The sequence below is a fragment of the Montipora foliosa genome, chromosome 6 (genome assembly GCF_036669935.1).
Source record: "Montipora foliosa isolate CH-2021 chromosome 6, ASM3666993v2, whole genome shotgun sequence".
Lineage (NCBI taxonomy): Eukaryota > Metazoa > Cnidaria > Anthozoa > Scleractinia > Acroporidae > Montipora > Montipora foliosa.
The window spans coordinates 51,571,815-51,587,073 of record NC_090874.1 but is presented as its reverse complement, the minus strand read 5'-3'; the positions used below and the strand labels follow the sequence as shown (position 1 = coordinate 51,587,073).

At 40.6% G+C, this 15,259-nt stretch overlaps 1 protein-coding gene and 1 pseudogene across 1 annotated transcript in view; one reads left to right on the top strand and one right to left on the bottom strand.

Moving 5' to 3' along the window:
• LOC138008773 (fibrillin-1-like) overlaps positions 1-4,328 on the top strand; it is a 23,489-nt gene extending 19,161 nt beyond the window's left edge. Inside the window, exons 7-9 of the mRNA XM_068856073.1 lie at positions 1-984; positions 1,622-1,867; positions 2,787-4,328. The exon at positions 1-984 is cut by the window's left edge and continues 249 nt beyond it. Of these exons, the coding sequence (XP_068712174.1) occupies positions 1-984; positions 1,622-1,867; positions 2,787-2,869 (1,313 nt within the window). The 3' untranslated portion in view covers positions 2,870-4,328. The remainder of the gene's footprint in view (positions 985-1,621; positions 1,868-2,786) is intronic.
• Positions 4,329-5,040: 712 nt separating this feature from the next.
• Positions 5,041-10,390, bottom strand: LOC138007694 (substance-P receptor-like; annotated as a pseudogene).
• Between the last annotated feature and the right edge of the window lie 4,869 nt (positions 10,391-15,259).

Genomic DNA, 15,259 nt, shown 5'->3' with positions numbered 1-15,259 from the left:
ATATCGATGAATGCAAAGATAACTCTCACAACTGCAGTCAGCATGCTTACTGCAACAATGTCATAGGTTCCCATGAGTGTACATGTTTTTCTGGTTTCCAAGGGGATGGGAGGACATGCGAAGACATTGACGAATGCAAAGCCAAAACCCATCAGTGCAGTAAACAAGCATTTTGCAGCAACATTAATGGCGCATACAATTGCACCTGTCTTAATGGATTCAAAGGAGACGGATCGGTATGCAAAGATGTGAATGAATGCAACGAGGGAATACACAATTGCAGTGAGCATGCCATCTGTGCAAATACCATCGGGTCTCATAGCTGCACCTGCACTCGTGGTTTTCAAGGGGATGGCTGGATATGCAAAGATGTGGACGAGTGCAAGGAGGGAATCCACAATTGCAGTCAGCATGCCTATTGTACTAACAGTGTTGGTGCTTATAACTGTACATGCCTCAGTGGTTTTCAAGGAAATGGGTGGACCTGCACAGATGTGGATGAATGCAAGAAAGGAACCCACAGCTGCAATAAGCATGCTACTTGTACAAATACCGTCGGGTCTCATAGCTGCACCTGCACTCGTGGTTTTCAAGGAGATGGCTGGGTATGTAAAGATGTTGACGAGTGCAAGGTGGGCATCCGTCGCTGTAGTCAGTTTGCTGAATGCAAAAACGTCATCGGATCCTATCATTGCAAATGCCGCCATGGTTTCCAAGGCAGTGGGTGGACTTGCAAAGATGTGGAAGAATGCAAGTTGGAAATCCATAATTGCAGTCTTCATGCATCCTGCACAAACAGCGTTGGTGGATTCAATTGCACGTGTCGCAAGGGATTTGAAGGCAATGGGTGGTGGTGCACTGATGTTAACGAGTGCCAGACAGGCACCCACGGCTGTCACGCCCACGCAACCTGCGATAACTCTCAAGGGTCGTATAGTTGCACTTGCGACACAGGATACAGAGGAGATGGAAAAACGTGCAATGGTAAGTGCAAGGAAAGGGATTTTTTTAAAAAAAGAACTTCAGTTCGGCAAAGGAGAAGAGGAACCTGCCTGTCCTCATTGCTACTTTCATTCAACTATGACTTCCTCTAAGTTCGATCAATAGTTGTTCAATCAAAACGCACAAGATTGGGTCAAAGGGCCACACTGCATTATGTTATTAGCGGATTTTAATGTCATCGTCACTAATACTGGCGTTAAAAATGAAAAAGGGTTGATTGGCATGTTTGCATGTGAATCGAAGGAGTACTAAATAAAGATCCCTCAAGCATCGATCGTGTTGCAGCGGATTCATTTCGACGACCCTGTGGTTAGGCGTTTCTTGTCTACGCTTGAATAATTCCTTCGTATTTCAAATGAATTACGTTACGTTGTTCTACGTTAGGACTACAAAAAATATTAAAGTGAAATGGTTGGTATTTCATTGCTGTTAATATGATAAACAGAACATTTAATAACCGCTTCCACATTCTCTTCGAGTGTTGAAAAATATTTCACGAGTGCATCAGCACAGCGAACGAGTGAAATGTTTTTCAACACGAGAAGCGATCTCCGCGCGGCCACATAATATCCTCTATGTACAAGTCACAAAGTTTATTTTTACGGTTTACCTTCGTCAGATATCGACGAATGTCGAGATGGGCCCAACAGGTGCAGTTTAAATTCACGATGTGTCAACAGTCCAGGCTCGTATGACTGCTGGTGCAATCGCGGTTTCCGAGGCGACGGGATGTCTTGTACTGATTATGATGAGTGCGAAGATGACCATCACGATTGCCACAAGAAAGCCATGTGCATCAACACAGAGGGCTCGTATCGTTGTAGTTGTTCCAAAGGATACCATGGAGATGGCAAAGTATGCAAAGGTGAGCGGGGTTGACGAGTGCAGGTTACAGGGTCAGGTTATAACAATGATCAGCACTAGAAAAATACAAGTGATGACTCCCGAATTAAAGTCGTTGTTTAGTTGATCAGTACGCGGCTTCATAGCTGGAGTTGAAATCAAAAGTGGTTCAGCTCAACGTCCAACGTCTCAACCTCCCTTTATAACTTTCATCTGATCTATGTAGCCATAGCTGTAAAGACCCTCAAAACGGGCAATGTCAGTGGGAGGGGTCTTTAAGTCTTTTGCTCCTATTGACCGCTAGTGGCAGTGGGAAAGCCCACGAAACTATCGACTTCAAGTGACTACGCATTAGCGAGCCTAAGCGTGGACGACGACGACTCCCCGGAAGATGTCATCTGAAAATATAAATCAGCGTCGTTGCAATCATTTCGCGATTGGGAGAAGTCGTCGTGTGTACCAACATTAAAGGAATAAAATTAGTGTAAACGACGTGGTCGTTAAAAGAAAAAATTGAAGATCTATTGTCGTGTGCTCACGTGCTCCACATAACCTCAAATTTGGTCATCTCACGTTGTTTTCAGGACGAAAAGGGCGTAGAGATGTGCTAAAATATAAAACGCTCGTGCAGAGCCTCAGTTTTTGTTTATAAAACCTATTGCCTTGTGGTGTTGTCGTCGTCGTTGCCTTTTTTGCTTGAGCTTCCGTGCGTTAGTTTCGAAAAAAGGCCACTCGACACAACGTGATACAGTCACTTATGATCGTCGAAGGAAGGAAAGTTGCTAGACTTTTTAAGAATCCCTTTAACCTTTTTCCGGTTTACTTTCTTCGTCTTTTGTTCGTTAGACGTCGAGAAATCGACTTGTGGCAAGTCAGGAAACTGATCAGACTGAAGATTGGTTGGTTGCCATATAACTTATCCGCTTTTTTTTTTCCCACAGCCTCTGCAGCAAGTGGTCTGCTACCCCCTCGTGAAGTTATTCTATTACTGTTGTCTTGGGCGATCATATGTATTTGTACCTGATGGCCTCCACAAAGACAGTAACAGAGCGTGACATCAGCAGAAAACCAACAGAAAACCAGCAACTATGCAAATTAATTAAGCTGAAGACACTGAGTAGGTGGTTTTCACGCTACATCACCGCCATGTTGGTGGACGAAAACAAAATAGCTTCCTTAGCTCCTTTTGTTCGTACTCCAAAAATTACAACATTGTTATCTGGGTCTCCGCTTGAGATTGGTTGCAAACCATCTATTATGTTTTGAATTAGCTCGTGAGAGGAAAACAGGATCAATCTCGTTCCCAGAGCCTCCGTTACCTTGGTCCACCGGAACGGGGGTGGGACCTGAGTCGCGCCGGATGCTGTCTCTCTCTCCGAGTTTGATCGTGTCGTAACAAAAAGGCATTATTTCATCCATTTAACGGGATTCAAACTTACCATCTCACCTAATCGTATTGCGAATTCGCCTCCACTGGACATTTTAGTCTCGGCAGTGTCACCTGGCACACGCTCTCATGAGTGTCCTGCAGCACAGAAGTAGAGTATGCCAACCAGTAATCATGCTTATGTGACAAGAAAATAAACGTCATTTCAACGTTCTACATCTTCCTATAGCAACAGACGTTCAGTCTAACACAATTATCTGGATAACCCCTCTAGGATGATAGCTAAGAAAAGAGCAATTGATGTGTGAAGTCAGAGCAAAAAACGTACACCGGTGCCAATGTGTAATCCATTGATTGGCTAGCAACTCAGAGAAAGCAGATTACAAATAAACTGAGACATATTTAGCATTGCGTTTATTTGCAACGGCAATCGGCAAGAGTCAGGCTGCTAAACTTGAGATGCGACTACGAGAGTTTTCTTTTAAGTTGTCACTGCTTCAAATGTTGCTCGAAGAAGAACTGAGCTAAAATCAAAGAAGGGTCCTTGCTACTTCTGACAAACACAAATTTGAATCTGACGTTTGCCATTTGCTGCAAACGATGCGAATGTTATACTTCTTTAATTTTTTTTTTCTTTTAAATGGTGGACGCATGTTTTTTGCAACATAAACCTCAAATCCAATGACGACAAAATATTTAACTATTTAGTCCCCCCCCCCCCCCCCCAGGGGGAAAAAGGAAAATATATCTCGATCGCACTAGGCGATCGCAATAGGCGAAATGATCCTGATCTTTCTACAAACTCGGCACGCGTAGTCGTATCGGGTAAATTTTTTCAGCAGTCACCAGGGCCGCAGCGTGGTATGGGGGTAATCTTGATACATGCTTCGACCTTGTTTGCCACGTCAGCCACGTGGTCTGCCCCAAGAAACGGAAGCATGGCGTTGGATAATTTACCATACGCTGTAAGCTCGATGTAATCATAGTGTATGCTATACATGGCTTTCATAAATCAGATTGTTCTGAGCAAAATATTCATGGTGTGCACAACATGTGCTTCATTACATTAGTATGGGTAATCAAATGGTGACGCGTGAAATTAAGGAATAATTTCACGCGCATTTTGTCCAAATTCAAATAATTACTTGATTTTGGACAAAACGCAAGTGAAATTATTCCCTAATTTCACGGGTATACCATTTGATTAGCTATTAATAACATGGTGACAAATTACTCCTTAATTTTCAAACCTGGACGCCATTTTATCACTATATGAAAAGTTGCCATGGCGACAATGTAATTTCACCTGTGAAATTATAAATTAACGCTGAAATTTCGCGCCAAAATTAAGGAGTAATTTGTCACCCATGTTATTACACCCGTAATTACATTTATTGCCAAAAACAAAAGTACCAATGCCTGCCATACAGAAACCCCACAACTTGAATTCCAACAATAAATGTCACACTTTCTAAAGGCGAGGGCAGATTTAGTGAGAACTATTGCTAGTTTAAAATTGTACTTCAGAGAAGATTGTAACTCGAATTTCTAATTAAGTCATTACGTCATTTTATTTTTTTTACTGATATTTTTGTAATTTTGTATAATAGATGTGTATAGCTAAGGTAATGAAAGTAAAAAAAGAAAAAAGTAAAACCACTGATCCGAAATAAACGATATCTATTTTATTTTGACCTGGAAAGAAACAAACAAACAGTAAAATTTGTGAGCCATTATTGTAAAAGAGTGGGGGCTGTTGGTCAAGGAAAAAGTTCTTGCTTTTTGAGTACGAAAAGAAGTTAAAATTAACCGGCTTTCGTGCTTATTCATTTACTTTTCGTAATGGTTTTATCGCTTGTTTTGCTCTCCGGAAATTTCGCTTCCGTGCCGACAATTATTAAAATCCTTCCTTGTTTTATTTCTTCTGTATCATTGAAAGGTGCTGAGACCAAAGCTGATGAATAGAGCTTAGTTCTGTGAACAACTAATCTTAGAGATGAAACGATCAGAGCCAAAGGCACAGCCATAACACATAACACCACAGCGTTGTATTTTATGAAGTTTCATCTAGAATGAGGGGATAAATTTCCAATCCATAAATACAATTCGTTTTAATTACAGAAATGGATACGATTTGCAATCTTTCCGTCTAATCTCAGACATGAAACGATCACTGCCCCAGGACCAAAGACACACGTACAGCCACAACACGCAACACCACAGCGTTTAATTATATGAAGTTTCACCTAAAACGAGAGAATGAATTTCCAATCCCTTAGTACTAAAGATGGAATCAGTACAATTCATTTTGCATAAATGAATCCGATTTGCAATCTTTCCGTATTCTATATTCAGTCATTGCATGACATTAGTCTTAACGCACAAAACCTGCTCAGTTGTCAGTGTTGACATCATGGGTCTCACCGTTTTGACATCCCACGTTAATCAACAAGTTTTTGGATCTCAACTTGAATCGCATGCGAGTTACATGCGTCGAATGACTTGTTACTATCGAATAGGACATAGGAAACCGCTTTGGTCAATTCTAAGATAAATTGGAAATTATTAATTAATAAAGTACCAACAACTTAAACGATTTTTCCGCAAGTGTCATTGTAATATTGATATGATGGTAAATTAAACCATGCAATCAAATTTGAAGATTTTCTGTCGTAGTACTCAATGGCAACGTTTTTTCTGTTTTGTCTTCCTCACTCGCTTGCAAGTCGGCTTCACATTCGCGCAATCTTGTGCAAGCTATCATTACATCTTTTTCCTAAAGCCTACTCGACCTTGTTCTTCGACCTGTGTTTTCTGATAAGCTTTTACTACCCCTGTTACGTACGGATAGGACAGTTTTGAACCCTCTTCTGTAATTCTCGTTGAAAATCACGTAAATATATGGGTTGACGGCTGAGTTGGCGTGCCCAAGGAAAATTGTGAGGAAGTCCATGTCATACGGCAAGCCACAAGTGAACAGATCCGATTCGGTGAACATCACAAACATTCGCACGTATAACGGAAGCCATGACAACGCGAAGACTATGACAACGGTTACCAACATTTTTAAGACCTTTCTGTTGGTTTTGTCTTTATTGTCTTGGTTTGAAGTTAGCTCTTGCCCTGGCGTCCGTCTTCGCCACAGTTTAAACATTATAGCTGTGTAAAGAAATGCGATAGTTACCAGTGGAAGTGCGTAGAGGAGAACAAAGAGTGTAATGGTGTAGGCGCGAGCTGCGGTGGCTTGGTCGAAAAGTGGAGCCCACTTTTCCACGCACAGAGCGAGACCCCTTTTGCCGGTGGTTGTCAAAGCGTAAAGTTGAGGGCTGGAGATTACGATCGCCGAACACCAGGATGCTCCAATGATTCCTTTAGCAACCCGAAATGTGATGACTCGTTTCAGAGGCCTTGAAATAGCGAAAAAGCGATCGAAGGCAATCGCGCACAAGGAGAAAACAGAAACTGTAATGGAGACCGACTGAGCAAAGGTCAACAATTTGCAAAGTGTCTCGCCAACCCACCCCCTACAGCCCACACATCCCGGCCGCAAAAATTCCAGTACAGCGTCGGTAACATGTTCAAAACTGTGGTCAGGAGATCCGCCAGGGCCATGTTAATAATAAGGTAGTTGGTGATTGTGTGCATTCGTTGGTTTTTTTGGACCACACGTACCACTACCGCGTTGCCGAAAAAAGATAGAAAGATTACCACAATGTAAGCTGCCGCTTTAACCCCCTTTATATACTCGTTTGAATTCGGCTCCGGGCAAGACGCTGAGTCTGAGTTCGTTGCCGCAGCAATGGTTGCGTTAAACATGTCAAGATCAGTAACTTTAAACACCGTTCTAAAAGGGATTGAAACGAAGCGGCGCTACAGACTCAAGAACGACCAAAGCCGTAAAGTGAGCTTTTGCACTCAATGATTAAGTACTGGTCAGCTTTCAAGACGCTAAAGCCTTGTTCTCTGATAAGCTAGAGCCGATTACTCAACAGAGCCAATAGACGCGCTGTCTGCTTTATATGTCGTGGGAATCCCGTCCGGAGCTTTCTAGAAAAAAGAGAAACGAATAATAATGACTTATAGAAGTAAATATCTTCTAATTCAAGCTTCTTATATTCATGATATATTGTTGCAATTTTTTTAAATACTACTTCCTTTTGCTGATGATCGGTCTGATTTCGGTGTCAATTTGGTTAAAGCGCTTTTTGGATTTTAATTGAGAATTTTGTGACAGCGTTGACAGTGATCGCGGAAAGCGCCTTCCTCTTTCGGGACTTTCGTTCATTTGGTTTCGAATTTCGATAAACACATGTTCATAACATACCAAGTTGAGTGTGTATTTTGTTTTGTGAAAATTTCTATTACTTCTTACTTTTAATTGATAAACAGAAAAACTACGGAGGTTCAAAATTAGAACTCTACGAGAAAAAATTGAAAACTCTGTTGTTTTCGATTGTTACATTTGATAGCGCAGCAGTTTTGGTCTTTTGTCAGAAGGGACCGGTATTCATAAAGAACCAAATCATAATTGTGGATTTTCAAGAAAAACAAACTAATGACTATTTTTCTTTCGGCCAACCAAGTCAGTGTTTTTATCAAGTGCGATGATATACCGCTGATAATAAAGAACAAACTTGAAAATCGTTTATTTGCTATAAAACACATAGAATAATGATGTGAGAACACAATAGCATCTCTTTTCGAGGGTATGGTAACATTTTCTCATGTTGCAATAGTTTGTCTTCTGATCTCTATCGATGACTTCGAGTTGCCGGCGACAAAACCGCGACCAAAACGCGGTATTATTTAGGACCTCAGTTGCCCCCGCACTCAACGCCCCAGTCTCAAAAACATTTTATTCGAACCGACTTTGTGCTCAGGAAAATTCCTTATTTAAGTTTGTTACCTTTTTTTTTCAAGCGCTTCACTTATCACTCTTTCAAACGTTTTCAGTTTTTAATAAAAATATACGCTTTTACAATGATTAATCTTATCTCTTTATTGACAAAGAGAAAGAAATCATTAGCCATTCGAATGAATGTTTGAACATAATAACGAGATCCTTAACTTTAATTTAAAAGGAGCAAAATAAGAAACCAATTAATGTTTGCAATCTGGCAGATGAAGAGCCTTGTATCGGAGGAAAAACTGATTAAAATTAAAATATGTACCCTCTGCTAAAAAATCACAGGCGAACAGTGAGAAAGAGTCGAAACGTAGGTTTCACAAATTACACTGAATTAAACAAACCTATAGCATGCCAATATCTTTTTACAGAGCGACGCCCCTTACCTTTGCCACCAAACGAAGCTTTTTACAAATTGTAAGCCAATCAGGATGTGTGAATTTGATTGACAGCAGGAACCCATGACCCGGAGCCTACAACTCTACTGTGTTCGTGTAACGGCGTTTTCACAGACCGATTTATTTTTAGATTGAATTTCCCGCGAATGAGACTCCCACAGGAGCCCGATGACCAATTACAAGAAATTAAGTTGACGTCATAGGGTCACCGAACCGGAACTGCCTTTGTTTTTTGACCTAATTCGCGGGAAGGGCTAGTCTAAAAATAAACCTACTTGTGAAAACGCCGTTTCACAGACGCTGTATGGAAGTTGCACGCTCCAGATGGGCTCCTGTTGACAGTCACGCCTCCTTGCAAATTTCTCACAGTTGTAAGTTGAACACCATAGAATGGGTTGTTGAGTTGACGTATTTATACATAATATTGTCAAATGTTAAAGTTTGTCGGGTGGCCACGGTTAGGCGCGTTGCTCTGTAAATAATTGTTTCATTCGTTGGAAAACTTTCCGTTAAGGGCAAGAAGGACCCTTTTGCTGTCAGATACACGAGGGTTATTTCGCGGGTCAAGAAGGGATTTTAACTGAATCCTGTGCAAATGGACGCAACACTCCCAACATCGTTGGGAGTTGTTAGTTCTGCAAATGTTAGCACGGTTGTGTGCAAATGGAAACCCAATGGACGCAACAACTCCCAAGGTCGTGCATGGTATTCTGGGAAGGATACGACCCACAAGACTTTGTAAACTTACCAAATTCTGCTGCCATCTTGTTTTCATTGACATATTAATGCTTTGCTATCTCCATGGAGACCATATATAATGCGCTTGCATGCCCGCAATGTTGGAAAAGTTGTGCAAACGGTGGAACAATGTTGAGCCACGCTTCGGGGATAACAGAACAAAAGAAATTTTCGGAGGTTTGAGCAGTTTCAAACTTCGTGCAACAACTCCCAAGAACATGCAACAGGTGTGCAAACAGACGCAACATATAACACCCAACAATGTTGGGAGTTGTTGGGTAAAAATTTTGCGCTCGTCAGCACCGGGCACAAGATCTTCTGCGCTAATAAGCACTTACTGATATCATGTTTCGTCACAATAACGTTTTTAAAAGGTCAATTAATAGTTGACAAAGCTTAGCTTATTCTTTTCAATTTTGGCTGGCTGGAAAGGCAGACAATTAACTTCACAGTGTCTCTTAAATTCTCGGGGTAGGGTCGTACCTCTTGTTGAACACTTTATTTCATTGGCTGTATAGTGTCGTACTACCTAGTATTTCCTGAGTGTGCTAAATCCATTGTTATCTTTGTTCGTTCTATTGTTCTTTTGGCCAATCCTGAAGCCCGTTCAATGATGAGGTACGACACGACTCCTCAAGTAAAGATAAAAGTCCTAAGTGGAAAATAACGATAACCCATTGAGGACAGCTATCGTATTCAATTTGCTGAAAATAGGTGGCAAATGCTTATTTAAAGTGCTACCGTAATCAAAAAATTCCTTTTTGTTCATATTTTGAAAGTGTGTTTGTTTAACTGGTAAAAATTTGAGGTTTGGTTTTTCAGTATCCAAAGGCTGTTCTTTTGGATTTCACGGTTCGCCATTACTCACGTTCAAAACTGATCGATTGGACCTCAGAGGGTTGGATCTAGGGAAAACAGACGTCATTTACTCTTAAAATTTCAGCGTTTTAATGCAGCTTCTCATATATGCAAAACACGAGTTTTTATTTATTTACAATATAAATAATTATACTTACGGATATTGAAGCAGTGACAAGGAAGCCTAGAGAAGCTGAAAGCTTACGAGAGTAGGATTCCCTGGGCTACAATTTAGTGACGAAGTCCATGACTTTAAATACAGGGCGAGCAGGCGTTGTGCGTTCTAAAATTTAAAGTCAGAAAGCCTCAAACTCCCGTGCTGCATATTAACTCAGACACACTACATGACCTAGTAGCACCTTAACTTGACGGGACACTTCGTATAGGGTGTTTTCAATCACGTGATCAGTAACCTTGTTTTTCCACGCAAATAAAAGAAACATTTGCATGAGAATCGAGCTCGATTCCCGGAGGATTACTTGCGTACAACAACATGGCCGCCGTTCCATTGTTTAGGGACACCAACATGGCCGCCGTGACGTCACGTGAAAACACTCTATTGAATGTCCACGTAAATGCCTCCATTTTCCGGGCTTAGTGACTTAAGTTCCAGTTCTTCGACCACAGTCACAACCTTCTGGCAAAAACAAAACCAATCGTGCAATCCGTTCGCAGTGGTTTCCTAGCAACATTCTTCTAAAGAATGCGTGTACTATGTGGATTGGCTAATTTGGCAGCGGTATTCCAAAGAAATGCCCTCTCGGGTTCAAAATGCACTTTCCTGAGCGTTTTGATGGCCAAAACGTATAATAAGTATCGTGGTATAATATACACTTAATATATGGTCCCGAGGGAAACAGTTAGTTTTGTTTTCCCGAGAGTCCTTATGTTTCCCGAGACGAAGTCGAGGGAAACATCAGGACTCGAGGGAAAACAAAACTAACTAGTTTCCCGAGGGACCAGACATTAAGTGCTTTGTTGTATATTTAGACTTTTCCGTCAACAATCGCAGCAAAACATCCGGAGCGGGCAACAACTGTGGAATTGTATCCCGATCAGGATACATCTGAATTTGATCAGGGGCACGTGACCAAGAACCAACCAATCACAGTGCTCGTTTTGTTGAGTGAAAGGCTAGGTATAAAACAGACTTAACTGATTAGAGTGTAACGTGAAGTGCCAAGTTTCTACCCCATATGAACCATGTGAGCGTTAGCCCTACTATAATGGAAATGGGCCCACACAAGGACAACAAAACTCTGACCAGGGTGGGAATTGAACCCACGACCTTCGGGTTAGATCACCGCTGCTCTACCGACTGAGCTACAAGGTCAGACGGGAGCAAGCCGTGGGAACTGAAGATGTTAAAGTCACGGCAATCAACATGTACGAGTACAAGGAAGGATTACGTTTTTGCAAGCGTTGGCCGTGTAGCACTTATATTTGAACAGACTTAACTGATTAGAGTGTAATGAGAATTGCCAACAACCTCGTTTGTTCGGGCTGTGATGTAAAAACCCGCCGCTTGCCAATGTTTTCCTAAGTTCAATGTATTTATAAACTGAAAGAAACGCGGGCTTTAACAAGTATATCCAGTTCTGATAAGGTAAAGTTAAATCCCTGTACGAGCTATAAGGGTAAAAACGGGGACACCCGTGCACAGAAACCGTTTCCGTGCGAAAAATTAATGAGCTCTGAATTGAGCCACATTCTAGCCGCGCGGAAATTAGGGCGAGAGGCTGATTGGGTCGTCTCACCCCAATTTTCGCGCGGCCAGAGAAAGAAAAAATCCCCACCGAGTTTTTTGTTAGCATGGAAACGCTCACAATGTTATACGGGAAAATGAGCTTTTCCCGGTTAGTAACACGAAGCTAGCGAGGCATTGCTTCTTTGCTTTAACGAGCTGCCAGAGCATCCTTTCCTACCACATCTTCACTGGCAGCGGAAAGAAAGTACTTTTGTTCTAGTCTTTGACGCATTTGAATCCCAGAAGAATGTTTGTACATATTTTTCCTATAGGGCTGTTTATTAAGTAGTTTGTTTCAAAGACCAATATTTAAGAGACATTTAAAACCCTGGGAACAAACTTCCCAGTTGCAAAGCAGCCTCCCAGGTTCTAAATATAGGGTGGAGAGGCGTCCATTTTCAATTCAACTCAATTTGCGCATTCATTGAAAACAAGATCGGTGTTATAAGGAAGTGACTTGAAAAAATGACGAAACAAGTACCTCTTTGTTAAGTTCAAGCTCCACGGGTCTATTTGTAGTTTCTTCTCCGAATAAAGACTGGTACCCATGTTTGAGAATGAAAAATATTTTAACATGACGGATTAAATTATCCATTGCGCGCATCGATGATTTCGAGACGCTTGGTTTTTCAAGCCATTATGCTTTTTCAGGTACAATTAGCCAATATCAAAAATACCATAAGACTCTTTGTTTGTCTCTCCAAAATTTTGCATAAGCATTTTTTTAAAATTTTCTCTTGGGACTTATAATGGCCCCAAGAGAAACTGGAAACAATGCTTATGCCAAATTTTGGAGGGACAAACAAAGAGTATCATGGCATTTTTGATATTGGCTAATCCACATTGCTCAAAACGTTAAAGTTTAGTTACAGCCAGTGATATGAAGTACAACAAAGACGTGATCACTGGCCTGCTTAATCAAGCCACGATGCGAATTTATAACGTCGGTGTATATCTGTTTCCTTAGTGGCTTCAGCAGTTTACGGGTTCAATTCAGTCCTACAAGTTAATTATATTCCTCCCTTGATAAAATGTTCAATCAAGTGAGACTGTTTCGTGAGTTTCAGGAAACCTTGCTTTGCATTTAAGATGTTCAAGCGTAACAATGCGCGGAATCGCGATTTCTTAATTCAAAAAAATGAGAACACCATTGAATTTACTTGAAGAAATTTCTTAATTCAAAAAAATGAGAACACCATTGAATTTACTTGAAGAAAATGCTTGGCACTCTTCACTTTTGCCATTGTTTAATTTGCAAATACTAATCAGAGTAAACAACTCATGGTGATGTCATACCTCGTTGACTTTACTCAACTGATAGCCGCCCACACCAACACGCTACATTTATTATTTTTTGGGGTACAGGGGGGGTGCAGGGATGGATGGCGTAGTGATGGCGCAGTGGTGAGAGAACTTGCCTCCCACCAATGTGGTTCGATTCCCAGATCCGGGGTCATATGTGGGTTGAATTTGTTGTTTCTCTACTCTGCACCGAGAGGTTTTCTCAGCGTACTGCGGTTTCCCCTTTCCTCAAAAGCCAACATTTCACTTGATTTGCTTTCATTGTTAATTTCAGTTCACTGTGTCCCCAATTAGTGCTCCAGCGCTAGAACGACTAGACACTTAAATAAAGTTCCTTTCCTTTCCTTCCCCTTATCCATGTCCATGCAACGCTTATTTAAATTACTTTCTACCAAAGGGCTCGATTAGTACCCTTAAAAGTATGTAATATCATCTACATCTACATGTTCCAGCACTCGGCAAAGTCCTTTTTTGAATTACGGCTGTTTCTGCTTAGGTGGCCTCATAAATTAAACAGTAAGCCTTTTTAGAGACATCACTGCCAAGCCGGCCACTTCTGCCCGAGAGAACAACCCAACATAGAGAGGCCACTGAACTTTTTCCTTTCAGTGTTTTGTTCAATGCAGTGGTTTGTTACTATTCACCTTATATACAGTGCAGTGGTTTAATAACACGGGTGATAAATTACTCCTTAATTTTGGCGCTAAATTTCAGGGTTAATTTATAACTTTACATGTGAAATTACAATGCTGGCAACTTTTCCGGCAGTGCCAAAATAGCGTTCAGGTTTGACAATTAAGGAGTACTTTGTTACCCTAATCAAATGGTATACTAGTGAAATTAGAGAATAATTTCACTTGCGTTTTGTCTTAAATCAAGACAAAATCAATTTTTCCCCTCGCCTAAAGGTTCGGGAATTCTTTGATTTTGGACAAAACTGGCGTGAAATTATTCCCCAACATCACTCGTCACCATTTGATTACCCCATCATACGTATTCACCTTCCCCGGGCATAATATTAGCGCTATACTTGTGGCGCGAAAAATGTGATAAACGGCGCGGTGCCCTAAAGTGAGCGAAAGAAGTATCCGTTAGATACTGAAACCACTCTGATCTTTTTTGGCAACTGACAAAAAACTGGTGTAGCCAGTTAGTGATCATGAAGATGAACTTTCTTTAAGTGTCAAAATCTTCTAGCTGGCCATGTACGACCTACTAATAGGGAACACTAAATAACAATACTGTAAGCCCTACTAAAATAATAAATAAAAATCCACAGAGAATAAAATTGACAACAAAAATTACAAAAAATGTTTCCTAAAAATGTTGATAAAAAGTGATTAATGCGAAAAGAGTATTTACAGAGAATCAAAATTTACAAAAATATGCATCCTAAAAATATTACTGAGAAATATTAGGACTTCTCAATACAATAATGTTAAAATAATTTAAAAGGTCCTTCTGGTCTCAAGAATGTTCGTTATGTGAAAACATAAGAGGCAATTTTTACAGCCCTCTGTAATTAAATGTTCAAGATTCACCCTTCGAATTTTCCTTTTCAGTAAAGCTGTGAATTGATTCTGCTGTTTTGACATCCTTGCTTAATTTAGACCAAATAACTGGACCTATATATATTAAGCTATGTCTCAAACTGATTTACATTGCATTAACTCTTTGTAAAAATGCATGCAAAGTAGATTGTAACGTAAAAACAGAAATAGACCCACTCCCCTTCTGACTCGGTCGTGAACAAAAGATGCTTGGATTTTCGCAACTTTCGAAGCCTATAGACCTTATTCATAAATGGTGGTCAATTTATAATTCTTTTGTCGAAGTGCAAATTAGCCTACCAAGCCTCCATACCATACAGTGAATTGAAAAGAATTCTTGCTTTAAAATGAGGCTTGATAGGCTAATCTGCACGTGGACAAAAGAATTATAAATGTGACCGCCATTTATGAATAAGGTCTATAAAATGGCAGGATTTGTTAGAAAAAGGAAAAAATGGCCGCAATGCGTCTCGAACAGGTACAAAGATTCATTTTAGCGACACTTTAAGTGACAACATAGAAGCTGTG